General features: G+C 35.2%; 1 protein-coding gene across 1 annotated transcript in view; it reads left to right on the top strand.

The window, feature by feature from the left end:
- LOC102487694 (vomeronasal type-2 receptor 116-like) overlaps nucleotides 1-21,266 on the top strand; it is a 100,877-nt gene extending 79,611 nt beyond the window's left edge. Inside the window, 3 exon segments of the mRNA XM_027768056.1 lie at nucleotides 6,606-6,836; nucleotides 8,786-8,909; nucleotides 20,317-21,266. Of these exon segments, the coding sequence (XP_027623857.1) occupies nucleotides 6,606-6,836; nucleotides 8,786-8,909; nucleotides 20,317-21,266 (1,305 nt within the window).

Below are 21,266 nucleotides of genomic sequence, written 5' to 3'. Positions count from 1 at the left end.
ATTTATGTGCCCCTCTGTCTCCCAGAGTTTTCCCAGTGTTTCCCACTAGTATTGTTATAGTTTGAGGTCTTAAGTTTAGATCTAAGAGCCATTTTGAGTTGATTCTTGTTAATTGTGAAAGGTGGGGGTCCAGTTTCATCTTTCCACAGGTGGATACCCAGTTTTTCAAGCACCATTTGCTAAAGAGATTTTCCTTTTCTCCTGGATCGAGTGGTATCCTTTGTCAAAGATCAGTTGGCTCTATGTTTTGGGGATAATTTCTGAGGTCTCTATCTTGTTCCATTGGTCCACCTGTCTGTTTTTGTGCTAATATCATGCCGTTTTGGTTATTACTACTTTATAGTATATTTTGGGGTCAGAGAGTGAGATGTCATCCACTTCACTCTTCTTTCATAGGATTTCTTTGGCAATACAAGGTCTCTTATGATTCCAGACAAATTTTATTATTATCTTTTCTATATCTGTGAAGAATGTCTCTGGTAATTTGATTAGAACTGCATTAAATATGTAGATTAAATATGGGTAGAGTTGCTATTTTGCTTATATATATACTTCCAATCCAGGAACATGAGATTTCTTTCCACTTTTTTTTGTGTCTTTTTCAATATCTTTTAAAAATTTTTTCTAGTTGTTCTTTTAAAGGTCTTTGACAAGTTTGGTTAGGTTGATCCCTAGGTATCTTATTCATTTTCTGGCTATGTAAAAGGGATTACTTTATTCAGATCTAACTCAGTCAGCTTATTCATAGGGAAGAAAGTGGGTGAAGAAGTAGAGTCTGAGGAAGGACATTAAAAAGAAAAATAGAGAGGCAAAGCATTGATGGGACAAATAAATGGGGTATCATCTGTTGAAGATAGCTATATTATTATCAACTGGATTGGGCGCTTTCTGTCTCTCTGTCTCTGTCTGTCTGGCGAGCGCACACACCCTATAGTGAAAACCTCTCAAAAAATTTAAATTTAAATTTGAAAAAGAAGTTCTATAGATTTTTGGATGATAATTCTGTATCCTGTCACCATATTTATTTATTACTTCAAGAAGTTTTTTTTTTATGGATTCCTTTAAGTCTTCTGTGTATACCATAATGTGATCTGCAAATAAAGATATTGCCAACTCTCCTTTCCCTATTCAAATGCCTTTTATATTATTCCCTCTTTTAATTGCATTGGCTAGGACTTCCAGCACTATATTGAAAAGAAGTGGAGAAAGTAGGCAGCCGTGTCTCATACCATTTTTTATTGCTAAAATTTTAGCTTTTCTGCATTCAGTATAATGTTAGCTATAGATGTTTTATAAATGGCTTTTATTGTATTTAGTAGATTTTGCTAAAAGCCGTAATCATGAAGGGCTATAGAATTTTGTTGAATGCTTTTTCTGGATTGATTGAAGTGATCATGTGGTTCTTATCTTTCTTTCTGTTAATTTGGTGTTTTATTTTTTTTTCCATATGTTAAATTACCCTTGCATCCATGGAATAAAGCCTACCTGGTCATGATGGATAATCTCTTTTTACATGTTGTTGGATAAAATTTGCTAGTATCTTGAGAATTCTTGCTACTATATCCATCAAAGAAATTGGTCTGTAGTTTTTATTTTTGTTTGGGTCTATTCAGGCTTTCTATGTCCTCCTGATTCAATCTTGGTCAATTATATGTGTCCAAGAATTTGTCCATATCATCCAGGTTCTCTTGTTTGTTGGCATATAGTCACTCATAGTATTCTCTAATGATATTTTGTATTTCTATTGTGTCTGTCTTAATACTGCCTGTCTCATTGCAAATTTGATTTATCTAGTTCTTTCTTAAGCATTCTAGCTAATTGTATGTCAATCTTGTTTATCTTTTTACAGAATCAGTTCTTTTATTTATTTCATGTATAGTTTGTTTATTTTCTATTTCATTTCTTGCTGCTCAAATCTATTATTTTTTATCTCCCAGCATTTTTTATTTTTTTAGTTTTAGTTTTTTATTTTTAATTCTCTGAGGCATTCGTCCAGGTTCTCTTGTTTGTTGGCATATAGTCGCTCATAGTATTCTATAATGATATTTTGTAGTTCTATTGTGTTTGTCGTAATACTGCCTGTTTCATTGCAAATTTGATTTATCTAGTTCCTTCTTAATCATTCTAGCTAATTGTATGTCAATTTTGTTTATCTTTTTACAGAATCAGTTCCTGTATTTATTTTGTGTATAGTTTGTTTATTTTCTATTTCATTTCTTGCTGCTCAAATCTATTATTTTTTATCTCCCAGAATTTTTTTTATTTTTTTATTTTTTGTTTTTTATTTTGAATTCTCTAAGGCATGATGTTAGATTGTACATTTGCCACCTTTCTTTTTTTCTTCTGTGCACTAATTATTATGTACTTACCTCTTATGACTGCCTCTGCTGTGTCCCATAAATTATAGGAACTCATCTACTCTTTATCATTGGTTTCCATGAATCTTTTGATTTCAGTATTAATTTTTTCAGTGGTTGTGAAGTCATATAGGAATACATTGTTTAGTTTCCATGTGCTTGTGTATTGTCAATGATTATTCCTGAAATTAATATCAAGTTGCAGTCCATCATAGTCAGAGAAGATCCTGGATATAGTTTCTATGCCTTTGAACCTGTAAAGGCTTGATGTGTGCTCTATTCAAATGGTCAATCTTCAAAAAGGTTCCATGTTGGGGTGAGAATAATGTACATTTTATGGCTTGGGGGTGGAATGTTGTGTAAATATCAGTCAATTCTATTTGATTTATGATATCATTTAGGTTCTGTATCTATTTGCTAATTTTTTTTTCTATATGATCGATCTAAAGGAGGTAATGGAGTGTTCAGATTCCCAACATTTAGTGTTGCATCCTATCTGTCCTTTTAGATCTAGCAGTCTTTCCTTCATGTATTTTGGTGTTCCTGAGTTGAATGCATAGATATTTATAAGTGTTATGTCTTCTTGATGATTAGCCCTTTTACTACTACATAATGCCCTTCTTTGTCTCTTCTTATAGTTTTCATAATAAAGCCTATTTTGTCTGAAATCAGTTTAGTGACTCTAGCCCTTTTTTTATTTTTGTTTGCAACCTTTACCCTGACCTTCATTTTTAGTCTGTCTACATTTTTATCCATGAGCTATAGTTCTTGTAGGTGACAGATAGAGGCTTTCTGTTTTTTTAATCCATTAAGCCAGTCTGAGTCTCTTGATTAGAGATTTTAATTCATTAATATTGAACATTATTATTGATATTTACAGACTTGTTCTTTTCTTTATGTTGGCTAATTTCTTAGTTGTTTTTTGTTCTATGATTTCTGTCTGTCTGACTAGTTTTTCTGGTGTAGCACTCTGGAGTTGTTAAATTGTTTCAGATTTTGTTTATCTGAGAATGTTTTTATCTTTTCTTCCCATATGAAGGATAATCTTGCTGGGTCTAGTAATCTTGGTTGAAATTGTTTCCATTTAGCACTTTGAATATATATATCCCCATCCTTTCCTTGATGTATTCTTTCCAATGAGAGGTCTGATATTTGCCCGATGGGAAAATCATTGTAAGTACCTTGATATTTCTCTCTTGACAATTTTTTTTATCATGATTTTGCCTGTGGTTTTGGTCAACCTGGCTAAGTGTCTTGGAAAAGATTTTCTTGGGTTGATTCTATTTGGGGTTCTTTGAATTTCTCATGTCTGAATATTTGAATATGTCTCTAGGTTTGGAAAGTCTTTTTCCACAATTTCATGGAATAGATTATTAATGCCCTTACTATTTTGTTCACCTTCTGGGATACCAATTATCCAGATGTTTGGGCGCTTGTAGATATCTAGTATTTCTCATATATTGCCCTCATTTTTCCTAATTATATTCTCAGTCTTTTTGGTGATTTTTCTTAGGTCAGAGGTTTTTTTCTTCTATATCTGAGATTTGATCTTCTGCATAATCTCATCTGCTTTTGGTTGTTGTTGTTTTTAGAGAGTTTTTTTTGCTATACAGCTTTTGCGGTTGCTGGAGAGATTCCCCCAGGGGGGATGGTCACACCGCAATCCCTTCTCCTCCATTCTCCTCTCGGGATCTTGGGCACGCACTCACACGTGCCTGGCATGAGTTTTAAGCCACCGGGTCCGGGACACGAACCGCGGTCGACTACGTGGGAGTCCCAGCAACATAGCCATTACGCTAACTGCTGGTTCCCTCTTTTTGGTAATTTTTCTTAGGTCAGAGGTTTTTTTCTTTGACATCTGAGATTCGGTTTTCTGCACAATCTCATCTGCTTTTAGTTTTTTTTTTTTTTTTTTAAAGATTTTTTTTTTTTTTTTTTTTTTTTTTTTTTGCTATTCAGCTTTTGCAGTTGCTGGAGAGATTGAGAAAAAGAAAGCAAGAAATCACCCTTTCTCTGGGGGAGATTACAATGCTGCAACACCTTCTCTTTCATTCTTCTCTCAGGGTTTTTGGCACACATGCACACTCATCTAGTATGTCTTAAACAGCCAGGTCTGGGACTTGAACCATAGTAGACTACATGAGAGTTCAGTGATTAAACTATTATACCATCTGCTGAGCCCCTCTATTCTGCATTTCATACTTTCAATGGAGGTTTTGACTTTCTGTATTACCACCTTCATTGCTAACAATTTCACTTGATTATTTTTTATGGTGTCAGTTTCTTCTTTGAAATCATGGAATCATTTTCTCATCTTCTGGATCTTCTGGAGTTCATTGTCTCTTTTCTCTTGCATCTCATTTAGCTTTTTCAACTATAAATATTCTGAATTTTTATATGACATTTCTACAAGTTCCATTGTATTGCCTGTGAATGATGAGAAATTGATATTTTTCCATGGGGTAGTTATATTTTGGTTTCTCATATTTTGTATATCTCTGCGATAGTTTCTGGTCATCTGGTGAATTACACATTTCTTCCTAAATTCTTTGAGTTACTTCTGAATGTTTAAAGATGTGAGAGAAGGTGATTGGCAATTTCTCTGTTTTGCTGCCTCTTTGATGTTCACCAGCAATCTGCACTGTTGTTGCTGTACCCGGATAATTCAAAATTCTCTCAATTACTAGAGAACAGGTGCACCTGGGACTGAGCTGCTGAGCTTAAATTTGGGAAGACAGAAGGTGTGTGTGCTGCACACTTCAGGAAATGCTGAAATTTGAGAATTCAGAGGCATGTGGCTGAGGATGATTTATGATCTCTGCAGCTCAGCCACCCGACCGCTTACTATACAAAAAGGCCATCACTTGGATGGCTGTCCCAATTGTGCATGGAATGGGAAAAGAGGAATTATCCAAGTCCCAATTCTTTAAAAGATCAGTTTAAAATTCAAGAGTTTTAAATTTGTGTTTTGTCATAATTTCTTGTAATGTCACATGGCAATCATTCTTACAAAAAGCAAAAACAAACAAACTAAAAACCCCTACCCTCATAAAAAAGGGCCAACTCTGTGGACATGTAATTAGGCAACTGGATCCCATACGGTCTACCAAATAGAATAGATCCCAATCCAGATTCTTGAGAAACATGCTGTGCATGTGTTCATGCATGCACAAAATTCTGAAAGGAAGGGGAGATGAGCATGTGGGGATTGTGGCATGGATATTTCTCATGGGGACTAGTTTCTTCCCTCCTTCTCTGTTTGTCTCTATTTCTTTCTTAAAAGTTCATGTTCTCCCTACCAATTTTTTTTTAAAAGGAAAGAAAATGCATGTGTTCTCTTCTAGAAAGCCTTATTGTAATGTGCTTAATATTTTAAAAGTTGACCATAGTTAATAGCTATATTAAGATGAATGTGGACATATGCATATATTTGTACTATCATCAGCACTATTAAGAAACTAAATCAAGGCTGGCAGGGGGCATGTTGGTTAAGGGCACTGGACTCCCACATGACCAACTGTGGTTTGAGTCCTGGCTTGATTTTTCACTTTCTCTCTCACTCTCTCTGTCCCTCTGGTCAAAATAAAATAAATAATTAAAATAAAGTGAAATAAAATGATTCTTTTTAAAAAAAGAAAAGAAGAAAAGAAACTAAATCTATCCATGCATATTGCATTATTCATGAAGTACCAAGACTAGCTCTTTATTTCTTGGGAGATTTTTGCTATAGGATTCCTGTGCTTGCCAGAGACTAAGAGCAAGATAGAGAGACAGAAAGTGAGAAATCACCACCCCCACCCCCACCCCAGGGTTCATGATCAGATCAAAATCCCTTCTCCTCCATTTTCCTCTTGGGATTCTGGGCACACATGTGCATGTGTCTGTCATGACTTTCAAACTAGGACTCCAACTGCTGTTGGCCACGTGGGAGTTCAGCAATGTAACCTTTCTGCCATCTGCTGGTCCCCCAGGACTAGCTGTTAAGAAGCCCTAAATTTAATAAATATGGATTTTACCAGTCTAGACACAAATTGTCCTTTGAGAAACATCTGGAATTTTTCTGAGAAGATACAATTACCCTTCAATTGTTTCCATGAAGGAGAGAGTTCATGTCACATGAGCAAGAGATGGATACACCCACAACATAATTCTATCGGAGTTGGGAATGTAATTATTACCAAGATAGATATAAATCTTCCACCTCTGAATTAAATACACTCCTTATTTCTAATATTGCCTCTCATCTAGCTTCATCCATTTATGAAGAAAAGCCAATTTACAAACAGCACTGGGTATAACCTGTCCCTTGATGACACAAATTTGGCACAGTATGATATCCACAACTCTGTGAGGTTTTCTGATAAAAATCCAACCAGTTGGTTGCTTGTTAAAGTAGGAGAATTTATCTACAGGAGCCCCCATGATCAAGGCTTGGTCTTCAATAAAGTGATAATAAAATGGCCTGCTAGATTCAACGAGGTATGATGTCATTTCAATATTAAATTTATGCAGGGATATCTGAACAGAGCCCTGAAATAAATTGTGATTATTTTAACTCAGCATTAAATTTATCTTTTATGGCTTTATTTTCTATGATATAATTTTGCTTATACATTATCTATCTATAAATATAACAAGAACTGATTTTTATTAATAAGATAAATGTGTTCTCAGAAATTCACCTTCAGGCTATGTATGATACTGTACAAATATCATAGATAGCCTGGATATGTTATTGCCTATTATACACAGAAACTATATGGTCTAGACTATTATTTTATGGGAGCACTGCCATATGTTGACCTGAAGCCCTTTACATTTTGTAGACAGTCTGTATTATATGTTGGTATACTGTAAACACAAGTAGATTGTGAATGAAGATACATTCACTGGGCCAGATCATGGTTTGGATGCTAAAGCAGCTAGATCACATGTGGGTAGTGGTGACTACCCAGTTCCAGTCTTGTACCCAGCATGTGTGTGTGTGTGTGTGTGTGTGTGTGTGCAAGATTCCAAGAGGGGACTAGAGTAAAAGGGATTGTGGTGTGGCCATCCCACTAGGAAATGTTTTCTCACTTCCTCTCACTCTCTTTCTGTCTCTGTCTCACTCTGGTGAGAGCTCAAGCCCTATAACAAACTAAAAAGAAAAGAAAAAGATGGCATTCATCTCTTGGAAATATCATTCTCATTTCCCCTTGTCCTTTCATGTATAGTTTAGTCTTTGAATTTTCTTGGTCTAAGCATCTCAAAGCATTCACCATGATATCAGACAAATAAATTAGAAGGTGATTTCTGTAACAATCGTTCTTTATATGTGTGTTGGGTTCTTAATATCTGAAAAGCAGTGTCCCCTGTGAACTCAGAAGCCCAGAAATGGATTAACCAAAATCCATGGTTTATAAGCCATTCTCATTATTAATCTCTTGGTCTGTAATTTTTAATGATATGTAAACATATCAGATTAGGGTCTTTTTTCACATTATTATTTTTTTAATCTATAAGAAAAGTTTCCTAACCATCCAGATATTAGGAAATGATATAAATATACTGAGGATCTCAACTTCTCAGCATCTTTGCCATATAGTAATCTGTATTAAAATGATTTTGGATGAAGTGGTTAACTAACAGAAAATCCATGGGATAGTTCCAGTCATATATAAAATAGAGTGATTAGGTATCTTCTTAATATTTGGTAAACAGCTAATAAAGATGTTAGCTAATCATATGAAATTATTTAGAAGTCAATGTGATAGTGCCTAGCTCCATGGCCTGGTGGTTAAGAAAGCCAGATCTCACATGGTTGATTGCAAGTCTGAGTCCCAGAACTAGTAGCTTGAGAAACATGTTGGACTTATATGTATTCATGCCAAAACCCTCAAAGAAAAAAATATATGGAGAAGGAATTGCAGCATGACCATTCCCCACGTGGGATGCATCTCTCTCTCTCTCTTAGTTTGGAGTGCCTGCATCCTCTAGCAGAAGAATAAAATGGTCTAGGTAATATGAACATGGTTAAAATTGAGAAGATAATTATTCTGTGTGTGTGTGTGTGTGTGTGTGTGTGTGTGTGTGTGTACTTTAAAATTTTTACCATAGGGCATGTGTATTTACTGGAAAAGGACAGAAAAAGAGAATGAGAAATTACCCCCTTGAGGGATGGCCATGTCACAGTCTCTTGCATTATTTTCACCTCTTGAGATTTTGGGGGTGTGCGCATGCATGTCTGGCAGGATTTCCAAGCCTTTGTTCTAAATCTTGAACCATGGAGTTAGCCACATGGGATCCAGCATCTTATCCACCATGTTGTCTGCTGCTCCCTAGTAAAGGTATGTTAATTGACAATGCTTTCTCAGAGATAGACAAGAATGTAGACATCAATGCTGTGATACTGTACATAATTGTGACTAATGATTCTTTTTTGCATTCAGACTCCTGAATCTATGTGTAGCCAGAGCTGTGGTCTTGGATTCCAGAAAATTCTTCTGGAAAGAAGACCTGACTGTTGTTTTCTTTGTGTTTCCTGCACAGACACAGCCATTTCAAATCAAACAGGTATGAAATATATAGGTACCTTTTGATAACTCCACTCCATATATCTCCATAAAAAGAAAGCCAGTAATAGTGGAAATGTAATACAGAGAATCATTGTTCTCAATTTGTGTGTTCACTTACTGTTTCTATATATTTCATAAACATGATTGCTACCCTATTGTGTGTCACCACTTTTCTGGCTGTGCTCATCGTATCAGAATAAATTTTGAAACTGATTCAAGGTAAAACTTTCTTGCATCCAGTGCTGTATAAAACGGTTTTTATCTTAGAGCTCACACTGGAACATGTTGAAGTCTTCTAAAAAATCACCAATGCTACCTGTGAGTTAACATGAAAGTTTAAAAATGGCTATCATGGGAACCACCATCAGCAAAAGAGACAGTGAGTTCAAAGAGATCACATCACAGACCTCTTGCTGTATTCTGCCTATTCAAGTGTGTCTCTTACCACCTCCCTCCCTTGACCTTCACCATTAAAAACTCTGTGTCTTCTCCATAATGCAGCAACCAGCAGCAGTATAGAGGTGAAGAGCACAAAGGGACCATGTGTCAAAGACTGCATTTTGCCTGCCCAACAGGGCAGATTTAAGATTTTAAAGATGGCTGAAGTTTGTGATTCTTCCAGTTGACTCTTTCCAGCTCAGTCTCATTTGCACCTGGTTCTGAGAGACTGGGAAAGGAACCAATACCTGAAGCTGGACACATACACACTTCTCTGGTTGGAAGAGAAGTCCTTCTCCCAAGGACATACCTTAGAAGTAGAGCTCACCTTCTCCCCCCAGTATTACAGAATCAACTTCACACAAAGGTGTAAAATTGGATAATTCATCAGATGACCAGAAAACATCCAGAGTCATAGAAATACGAGGAAACAAGGAAATAGCTATCCCTCAAAGGAACAATTCATAGCACAAAAGAATTTGCAGAAATATCAGAAAAATAATTCAGAATATTCATACTAAAAAAACTAGATGAGATGCAAGAGAACAGAGACAATGTAATCCAGGAGGTGAGGAAGTCCTTCAAAGATTTGGAGAAGGAGATCGACATCATAAGTAAGAATCAAACAGAACTTCTACAGATAAAAACTCAATAAAGGAAATCAAAAACTTCCTTAAAAGTATGAATGGCAGATTAGAGGGCAAAGAAGACAGAGTCTCTTGTCTGGAAGACACACCTTGGACTTAAATAAAACCACCAAAAATAATTTTAAAAAAGAGGGCAACATAAAGAAAATACTAGACACTTTAATAGCCCAAGTTTCCAAATAATTGATATTTCAGAAGATGAATAATCTGATAAGGGCATAGAAGATCTACTCCATAAAATACTTGTACAAAACTCTCTAAACCTAGAGGAACATTCAGACATCTAGACCCAAGAACTACAAAGGACACCAAATATCATCAACATAAGACCTTCTCCATGGCACCTCATAGATGAATTGGGCATAATCAAAGGAAAAAAAGATTCTAAAAGTGGCAAGAGGAGAATGTCAAGTTACTTACAAAGGTTGTTCTGTTAAGCTAACATCAGACCTCTAAACCAAAATAAAAACAGCAAAGAAATAATGGAAAGACAGATTCAAAACATTAAAAGAATAACAGTAAATAAATCTAAAAATAACAATAAAAGAAATGTTCTGAAAGAAAAAAAGGATATAACAATATCAAATGGAATACTATACCTGACAAGATTATGTTTCTAAAGGGAAGAATAAATAAAATAATTTTCATGGAAATAAACACTGAAAGAATTCAGCTACATAAACCACCTTTTTAAGAAATACTGAAATGGGACCAGCAGCTGGCCTAATGGCTATGTTGCTGGACTCCCATGTAGTCAACTGCAGTTCGAGTCCCAGACCCAGTGGCTTAAACTTATGCTGGGCACGTGTGTATGAATGCCTAAAAGCCCTAGAGGAGAATGGAGGAGAAGGGATTGTTGTGTGGCCATCCCCCCTGGGGGTTAATTTCTCAGTTTCTTTCTCTGTCTTTCTGGAGAGTGCGCACACATTCTATAACAAAAACTTCTCAAAAATTTAAAAGTACTGAATAGAGTAGTGTATCAAGAAAGTTAAAGACAGATGAAGAAAAAGGAGGGATAAAAAAGAAAATGTCCAACAAAATGATAGGGATAAGTCCATAAGTATCAATAATAACATTGAACAGTAAAGAATTAAATTCTCCCATTCAAAGACATGGACAAGTTAAATGGATAAAAAAGGTGTGGGGGGAGCAATTTATAGGCTGCTTATAAGAAACACACCTAACAAATAAAGATAATAATAGATTGAAAATGAAGGGTATATAAATATTTTCCATGCAAATGAAAATTTTAAAAAGGGTGGAGTCATGATACTGACATTAGACAAAATAGAGTTTAAGATAAAAACTGTAAGAAGATACAAAGAAGGACACTATGTAGTACTAAAATGGCTAATTCACCAAGAAGATAAAAACATAAATATCTATGCACTCAACTGTGAAGCACCCAAATATGTGAAAGTTTACTAGATCTAGTAGACTGCAACACAATAATCATTGTGGATCTCAACACCCCACTATCTTCTTCAGACAGATCATCTAGACAAAAAAAAAAAAAATAAGCAAAGAGATACAGGATCTAAATGATACCATAAATCAAACAGACTGGACAGACATATACAAAATGTTTGTCCAACAACATAAAAGATACACTTTTCTGAACCCCACAAGGAACATTTGTGAAGTTTGACCACATGATAGGGCACAAAATTAGCCTTTACAAATTCAAAGGCATAGGAACTATATCCAGCATCTTTCCTGACCATGATGGAATTAAACTTGAAATTAACTGCAGAAAAAAACCTTTGAACACACACACATGTGGAAACTAAACATCCTAGTCCTATTTTTGAAAGACTTCACAAACACTGAAGTTAAGATGGAAATAAAAAGCAATTTATTGAAATCAATTATTATGAGTACATAAATTTTTTAAAGACTATTTTTACTTAACTTTATTTATTTTTAGTTGACCAGAGATTGTGGGGGGAGGGAGGGAGAGAGAGATAGATAGAGAGAGAGAGAGAGAGAGCCTCCAGGTCTGGGACTCAAACTGTGGTCAGCCATATGGGAATCCAGTGCCCTTAACCACCACATCACCTACTGGCCCCTGAGTACATGACTTTTTATAACCTATGTGACACAGTGAAAGCAACTGTAAGAGTGACATTCATGGAAATTAGTGCTCACAAAAAAAGAACTGAATGGTGGCAAATAGACAATCTACCAACATACCTCAGGAGTTCCTAAAACAACAACAACAAAATACCCAGAGAAATGAATACTAAAAATTAGAGCAGAAATAAGTGAATTAGAGAATAAATTAATTAAACAGAAAATAAATGAAACCAAAAACTTGTTCTTTGAAAAGATAAACAAAAGTAGCACAATGTTAGCTAGACTAATTAAGAACAGAGAAAGTAATCAGATAAATCTAATCAACCACGAGGCAGACAATATTACAACAGACATAACACAAATAAAAAGATTATTAGACAATACAGTAACAAACAAGAAAATGTGGATGAGATGGATACATTTCTGCACACATATAATCTACCAAGATTGAATCAGGAAGACATAGAAAGCCTAAATACACCTATAATAAACAAACTGAATCCATAATAAATATTCTCCAAAGAAAAGTCCAGGTCCCAATGGTTTCACTTGTGAATTCTATGTAACTTTTAAAGCACTAACTCTGATTCTACTCAAATTATTTCTAAAGGTCCCCAAAGCAAGGGCATAACAGCATAAAACTACAGACTAATATCTCTGATGAATATGGATGCAAAAATTCTCAAGATATTAGCAAACTGTGTCCATTAACACATAAAAAAATGATTGTACACCACAACCAGGTAGGCTTTACCCAGGGATGCAAGGATAGTCAACCACGTACAAAATCATAAATGTATTAAACCATATTAACAGAAAGATAAAAAGTATGTTTTCATATCAATCACTGCAGAAAAATAACTTCATAAAATACAACATCCCTTCAAAGTAAAGATCCTCAGCAAAATTGGTATACAAGGAAAATTTGTCAATAAAAGCCATCTATGAAAAAATGTATAGCTGGCACCATACTGAATGGGGAAACACTGTAAACTTTTCCACTAAAAACTGAAACAAGGCAGAGCTGCCCACATTCTCATCTCCTTTATACTTTTCACTATAATACTGAAAGTCCTAGCCAATGTAATAATGTAAATATAATAAAATAAAAGCCATTCAAACAGGTGGAAAAGAAGGAAACATATCTCTATTTACAGATGACATAATTATATACATAGAAAACAAAAAGAATCCTAAAAAGAAGAGCAACAACAAAAAACAACTCTTGGAATTAAAAAATTAATGTAGTAAAGTGACAGAATACAATATCAGCATTTAAGAATCTGAGGCTTTTTTTTTTTTTTGAGAAATTCTTGTTATCAGGCAAGAACACTTGCCAGAGAGAAAGAGGAACAGAAAGTGAGAAATCACTCTCCCAGGGATGATGGCCCATTTCATAGTCCCTTCTCTTCCACTCTCCTCTTAGGATTTTGAGCACACATGCACATACACCTGACGTGGATTTCAAGATGCCAGGTCCAGAACTTGAACCAAAGTTGGCCAGATGGGAGTCCAGCAACATAACTATTATGCCATCTGCTGGTCCCATCTACAGCATTTCAATACACTAACAATAAGCAGACAAGGTAGAATTGAAGAAAGCAACCCTATTTACAATAGCCACTAAAGATATAAGATACACAGGAATAAAACTAACCAAAGAAATCAAAGAACTCTACAAGGATAACTTTAGAAAATGAAAAACAGAAATTGAAAAATGACAAAATAAAATGGAAATTCATCTCATGTCCTTAAATTAAAAGAATGTAATCTAAATGCAAATTCTGCCCAAAATAATTTAAAATTTTAATGCAATCCCCATCAGAATATCAGACCTGTCTTCACAGAATTATAAAAAATATCATAAAATTTGTCTGGAATGATAAAAACCCTGTATTGCCAAAGTAATACTCTAAAAAGAATAAAGTGGGAGGCATCTAACATTTAGGCTCCAAAATATATTACAAAGCTGTAATCATTAAAACAGTATGATACTTGCACAAAATCAGGTATGTAGACTAACAGAATGGAATAGAGAACCCAGAAATATACTCCAATACATAAAGACAACCGTTTTTTTTTGATAAAGGGCACAAGAAAATCCAGTGCAGAAAAGAAAATCTCTTGAACAAACTGTGCTGGATATCCACTAGCAGGAAAATGTAAATGGACCCCTATCTCTTATCATTAACCAAAATCAATTCAAAATGGATCAAGGGTCTAAAAATAAAACCTCAAACTATCAAAGTACTTCTGGGAAACAGAGAAGAATGTCTTGGAGACATCAGAAGAAGTAAAGACTTCTTGAATGAAATCCCCAAAGCACAGGCAATAAACTCAAAAAGTGGGATTACATCGGTTTAAAAAGCTTCTGCAGAGCAAAAGAAATAATAATTAGAGTGACTAGGCAACCCTTGGAAGGGGAGATTGTATTTGAAAAATATGCTTCAGATAAGGGACTGATAACCAAAATACAAAGGAAACTCAAGCAGCTTATCCCCAAAAAGTTTTCAATCAAATTAAAAAGGAAACTCAAGCAGCTTACCCCCCCAAAAAATGTAATCAAATTATAAGATTGGCAAATGAGCCTAAAAGGGAACACTCCCAGGAAGACATACACACAGACAAGAAGCATTTAAAAATCACTCAACAAGATATTGAGCATATCATAAGGGAGATGCAAATCAAAACCACAATGAGATCATCTAACCGCAATAAAGTGGTTGAAAATAGAAAAATAAAGAATGATAAGTGCTGGCAGGCAGTGGTGACAAGGACACTTTCTTACACTGTTGGACAGAATGTAAACTAGTAAAGCCACTGTAGAGAACAATATGGGGGTTCCACAAAGACCTACAAATAGAGCTACCACATGATCCAGCAATTTCACTTGTTGGTGTCTAGACAAAGAACAGAAATACACTCAGTTGGAAAAGCATTTGCATATCCATGTTTATTGTAATATTATTCACAATTGCTAAGACATGGAATCAACTCAAATGTCCAAGAACAGATAAATGAACTGAAAATGTGTGCACATAGACAGTGTGGAATACTATTCAGTCATACGGAAAACATGAGACTGCCGGGTCATACGAAAAGAATGAGACCCTGACATTTGATAGAAAGTCGATGAATATAGATTTACTGCTAAGTGAAGCAAGGCACTCTATGAAAGAGGCATTGTATGTCCCCATTTCATATATTTCAAAGTCTACACACTGGCAGAAACTGAAAGGTATAAAAGCCTGGAGAGCACAACTGTGGATACTAGAGACAGTGTGGGAGGAGGGTGACAAAAGGAGTGAGAAGGAAGTAATCAATGGAATATTAAAGGTGGGTCTAGTGTAGTTCCACAATTGTTCCTTTGATGTAGGTGGGTCTCCGTGGAATGCAGTTTCCAGAAAGTGACTCCATCAAGCAGAGATTATTATCAGCTGATGCCTGAAAGTGTAAAAAAATAAGAAAATCTGAACAAATTTTATGGAACAATGAAATAAAAGTATGAGTTTATTCTGATGCAAAAAAAAAGCTTAAAAAATAACACAGGTATATTTCTAGATGAGAAGCACAAAGCAAGTAGGGATACATTATTTTAAAGATAGTTAATAACTTATCAGCCATGCTCAAAATTTGTTCAGTGTGGTAAAATTACTTAATATAAGAACGCTACAATTCAATTCTTTTGTTGTTGTAGTAAAGAAATGATGCATAATTTTTAAAAAATTGAACACGCAAAATTCTAATAAATTCCACAATCCAGAATCTTGAATAATAGCTGTTGTATAAAGTAAAATTAAAAAATCATATATTAAAGCAAGATGTAATATTGTCAGATATGAAATGTGAACATTTTCATTAAACCATGCTTCCATTTTCTAATACTTAAAGAATAAATATTATAATATATTTAATTCATTCACAGAATGCAATCTAGTCATCATATGAGTAGAAATCATTTGGTTTTAATGACTAGTAAGAATCCATAGATACTTTCTTGCTTCCCAGAAAGGCTGCCACAGTTTCTGGAGCAAAATCCTAGGTTGGGGGGACGCACAGTAGCATCCTTGCCAACATACTGAACTGACCGGAAGCGAGGGGGCTCAGACAGATGCTGGGGCCCTGCTGGGTTGGACTCCTCCATGAGACCCTGAAATTTGATAGAAAGTCGATGAATATAGAAGATTTACTGCTAAGTGAAGCAAGGCAGTCTATGAAAGAGGCATTGTATGTCCTCACTTCATATATATCAAAGTCTACACACTATGGCAGAAACTGAAAGGTATAAAGGCCTGGAGAGCAACTGTGGATACTAGAGACAGTGTGGGAGGAGGGTGACAAAAGGAGTGAGAAGGAAGTAATCAATGGAATAAAAAAAAGCAAAACAATTAACTGATTCAAAAATGAAAAATTATCTGTTGAAGATAGTGTGTATGGTAATATCTTTGATTGGACTAACACACAGTGTATTCTTGTTGGAAAAAATCATTTTGTATGCTGCAAAGATATACAGCAATTGAAAGTTTACAAAAATAAGAAAATACAAGAAAATTTTATGGAACAATGGAATAAAAGTATGAGTTAATTCTGATGCTTCAATCCAAGTTTTCAAATTTTACATGGAGGCGTTCATAAGAACTGTGATGACAAAATTAAGAGAGAAAAGTCTTGTGTTACTAAGTGGCATGTTATATGCAAAAAAAGAAATTAATAGTAGTGACAAGAGTTAGAGTATCCAGAATTAGGTAAGTTTATTTTTTCTGAGAAAATTTTATGGAACAATGGAATAAAAGTATGAGTTAATTCTGATGCAAAAAAGCTTAAAAAATAACACAGGTATATTTCTAGATGAGAAGCATGAAGCAAGTAGGGATACATTATTTTAAAGGTAGTTAATAACTTTTTTGACCATACTTCAAAATTTGTTCAATGTGTTAAAATTACTTAATATAAGAACCCTACAATTCAAATTTTTTTTATTGTAGTAAGGAAATGATGCATAATTTTAAAAAAATTGAAGGGAACCAGCAGTTAGCATAATGACTATGTTGCTGGACTCCCACGTAGTCGACCACAGTTTGCATCCCGGACCCAGTGGCTTAAAACTCACACCGGGCGCGTGTGTGTGCATGCCCAAGATCTCAAGAGGAGAATGGAGGAGAAGGGATTGCGGCATGACCATCCCCCCTGGGGGGGGTGATTTCTCGCTTTCTGTCTCTCTGTCTCTCTCTGTCTGTCTGGCGAGCGCACGCGCCCTATAGCAAAAACCTCTCCAAAAAAAAAAAATTGAACACACAAGATTCTAATAAATTCCACAATCCAGAATCTTGAATAATAGCTGTTATAGAGAATAAAATTCAAAAATCATATATTAAGATTTAGTATTGTCAGATATGAAATGTGAACATTTTCATTAAGCCATGCTTCTATTTTCTAATACTTAAAGAGTAAATATTATAATATATTGAATTAATTCACAGAACGCAATCTAGTCATCATATGAGTAGGAGAGAAGCAGAAAAAGAAAGTGAGAAATCACCCTCTCAAGGGGTAACCATGCCACTATTCTTCTCCAATCTTTTTTCTGGTTTTTGGGCATGCTACCGCATGCACCCAGCATAATTTTCAAGCCACAGGAAGAATAAGTTAAGAAAATATTTGTTTTCCTTTTGAAGACTTTGCAGCAGTTAAGTGCATAACATAGAAATAAAAAGGTTTGAGACCCAGAAGAATACATTCACCTGTTTATATGTGCCAATCATGACTCTGAGACAGAAGGCAGGAATTAGAATAATTCAAAAGGAATGTGATAGATGATCATTGTTTAAATTTGGAGTATATAATATTTCATCAATATTACCTAAAAAAAAACCTTAATAAAGAAGTGGGTAAGCTGCTATCATTTCTGTTAATAAAATGTAATTGACACACAGACCTGCACATTATTCCCAGATGCTCTATGACTGCTTTCATGCTGCATCAAAAGAGAAGAGAATAGTTGCAACAAAGACTCTACAATATGCAAGACTGAAAATACACCTATCACTCATAAAAAAAGGGTTAATGAACCATGGTAGAAGGTGAAAATAAATGGAAATTTAAAAAATATATACTCCGTACTTCAATAATATAAAAATAATTTCATAGAAATTAATTATATAGGTTCTAAAGAATTTCATTCAAAATCTAAAATCTAAATGTTTTCAGTTCAATCCAAGTTTTCAAATTTTACATGGAGGAGTTCATGAGAACTGGGATGACAAAATTAAGAGAGAAAAGTCTTAAATATTACTAAGTGGCATGTTATATGCAAAAAAAGACATTAATAGTAGTGAGAAAAGTTAGAGTATTCAGAATTAGGTAAGTTTAATTTTTCTGAATAAAAATAAGAAAATCTTTAATTTCAATTTTTATATTTAATATATTTTATTGTATTTTAATTTCTTTTATACATTTAATCACTATACATCCCTTAGCTTGTAAAGTGAATTTTCCAACATGAAAATACTTCACAGCAGTCTAGTTGGGGATACTATATACCTTATTGTCAATAGATAATAACCAATTTCTTTCCCTCTCTTTCTCTCTCTCTTTCTCTCTCTCTTTCTCTTTCTTTCTTTCTTTCTTTCTTTCTTTCTTTCTTTCTTTCTTTCTTTCTTCCTTCCTTCCTTCCTTCCTTCCTTCCTTCCTTCCTTCTTTCTTTCTTTCTTTCTTTCTTTCTTTCTTTCTTTCTTTCTTTCTTTCTTTCTTTCTTTCTTTCTTTCTTTCTTCTTTCTTTTTCTTTCCTTTTTCTCTCTTTCTTTTTCTTTCATTCTTTCCTTTCTCTTTCTTTTATTCTTTATTCCTTTCTTTTATTTTTCTTTTGCTGTAGGTCATTTACACTCATCAGAGACATAGAGAGAGACAGAGACAGAGAAGCAGAAAAAGGAAGTGAGAAATCATCCTCTCAAGGGGTGACCATGCCACTATTCTTCTCCAATCATTTTTCTGGCTTTTGGGCATGCTATCACATGCTCCCAGCATAATTTTCAAGCCAAAGGGTTCAGGACTTGAATCACAAAGTTGGTCATGTGAGATCCAACTGTCTAAATATTCCAGTCACCTGTTGGCCCAGAAAACCATTAATTTCTCTTGTTTTAAGGCAATATTAAAACCCATGGGAATTAAAGGCTTATAATGAGAAAAACTCAGTAAAGAAAATAAAATAGATCTGGAATAAATTAACCTTCTTGGTAACATCATTGAGTTACAAGATGGACCAATAAAAGTTCTCAAAGGCTGAGATCCACTGTAAATGGTTTCAATGTTACCTGCAGCTAAAAGAATTCTCTTAGTGTGGATACTGGATAAAATGTGAGAAGAGGGTGGGAGGAGGATAGTGTGAAAAAAGACATTAAGGAGAAAAAAAGAGTGGCAAGACATTTATTGGACACAGAAATTGATTATTATCTATTGATAATAATGTGTATAGTATCCTCACCTGGACTGGTGTGAAGTGTTTGTGTTGGGAAAATTCACTTTACAAGTTAAGTGACATACAGTGATTGAATGCATAGAAGAAACTGAATTAAAATAAAATAAACTTTAAAAAGAAAAATTAAAAAATGTTTCAAAAAAGGAATACAAAAAGCAATAAATAGATAAATCTGTGATGAGAAGGCTTTGAAGGTATGATACCCACATAATGAAAGTGAAACTTCCAGTCAAAGTTGTGCATCTGTTAAATTCCAGATTACTTCTTAATAGCTTATTGTTCAAATTACATAAAATATTTCTAAATAATAAAGACTTGATGGAGAAACAACAACAAAATAATCCACTTAGAGTCACCAATGTTTTTATTTTTGATTGTTTATTTTAGAGGTTTTTGCTTCAGGGTGTGTGTACTCTCCATAGAAACAGTGAGCAGGATAGTGAGAAATCATCCTCCAGGGGCGATGACCACTATGTAATTCCTTCTCCATGTCCTCCTGGGATCTTAGGCACACAAGCATATGTGCCCACCATGATTTTCAAGCCACCAGGTCTGAGACTTGAACTGTGGTTGGTCATGTGGGAGTACAACAATGTAACTGCTATGCCACCTACTGACACCAATGTAGACTCTTAGTTGGGTGTATGTCAATATAACATAGGGGGCTGTCTGTATGCAAAAATGACACAAACAATACTATTTACTTCAACAACACAGAGAGAGATAAAATAATTTTGAGACTGAAATACTGGGTTTTGCTTTTCTACCAGATGCAGAGCACTGTATCAATTGTCCAATTCAGGAGTATCCAAACAGTGAGAGAACGCACTGCCTCCCCAAGTCTGAAAGTTTTCTGGCTTTTACAGATTCTTTGGGGTTGTCCATGGCCTGCATGACTCTGTGTTTTTCTGTGGTCACAGCTATGGTTTTAGTGGTCTTTGTGAAGCATCGATGTACTCCCATTGTCAAGGCCAATAACCAAGTTCTCAGCTTTATCCTGCTCATCTCCCTCATCTTGTGCTTCCTCTGCCCTTTGCTCTTCATCGGCCATCCTAACACAGCCACCTGTGTACTCCAAGTCACATTTGGGCCTGTGTTCACTGTGGCAGTTTCCATTGTTTTGGCCAAAACGATTACTGTGATTCTTGCATTCAAAGCCCTGAAGCCTGGAAGAACAAGGTTCCTGCTGCTATCAGGAGCTTCTAATACTGCCATTCCCATCTGCTTTCTTATCCAAGTGATTATCTGTGCAGTCTGGCTGGGAACCTCTCCCCCTTTCATTGAAATGGACTCACACTCTGAGCCCAGACACATCATCATCATGTGCAACAAGGGCTCCATCATTGCCTTCTACTGTGTCCTGGGATACTTGGGCTTCTTGGCCCTGGGGACTTTCACCGTGGCTTTCCTGGCCAGGAACCTGCCTGACACATTCAATGAAGCCAAGTTCCTCACATTCAGTATGTTGGTGTTCTGCAGTGTCTGGATCACATTCTTCCCTGTCTACCACAGCACCAAGGGCAAGTTCATGGCGGCTGTGGAGGTCTTCTCCATGTTGGCCTCCAGTGTGGGGCTCTTAGTTTGCATCTTTGTTCCCAAGTGTTGCATTATTTTGCTAAGACCTGGTAAGAACTGCTTGGAAAATCTAAAAAACTTAAAAGGTTCCAGAGGAAACAGGCATTCTAAGGTTTTATCTGATAGGTCTGTATCACATTTTTAG

Source organism: Tupaia chinensis, unplaced genomic scaffold, assembly GCF_000334495.1.
Source record: "Tupaia chinensis unplaced genomic scaffold, TupChi_1.0 Scaffold145280_1, whole genome shotgun sequence".
In the NCBI taxonomy this organism is placed as follows: Eukaryota; Metazoa; Chordata; class Mammalia; order Scandentia; family Tupaiidae; genus Tupaia; species Tupaia belangeri.
This window is presented reverse-complemented; position numbering and strand designations above follow the sequence as displayed.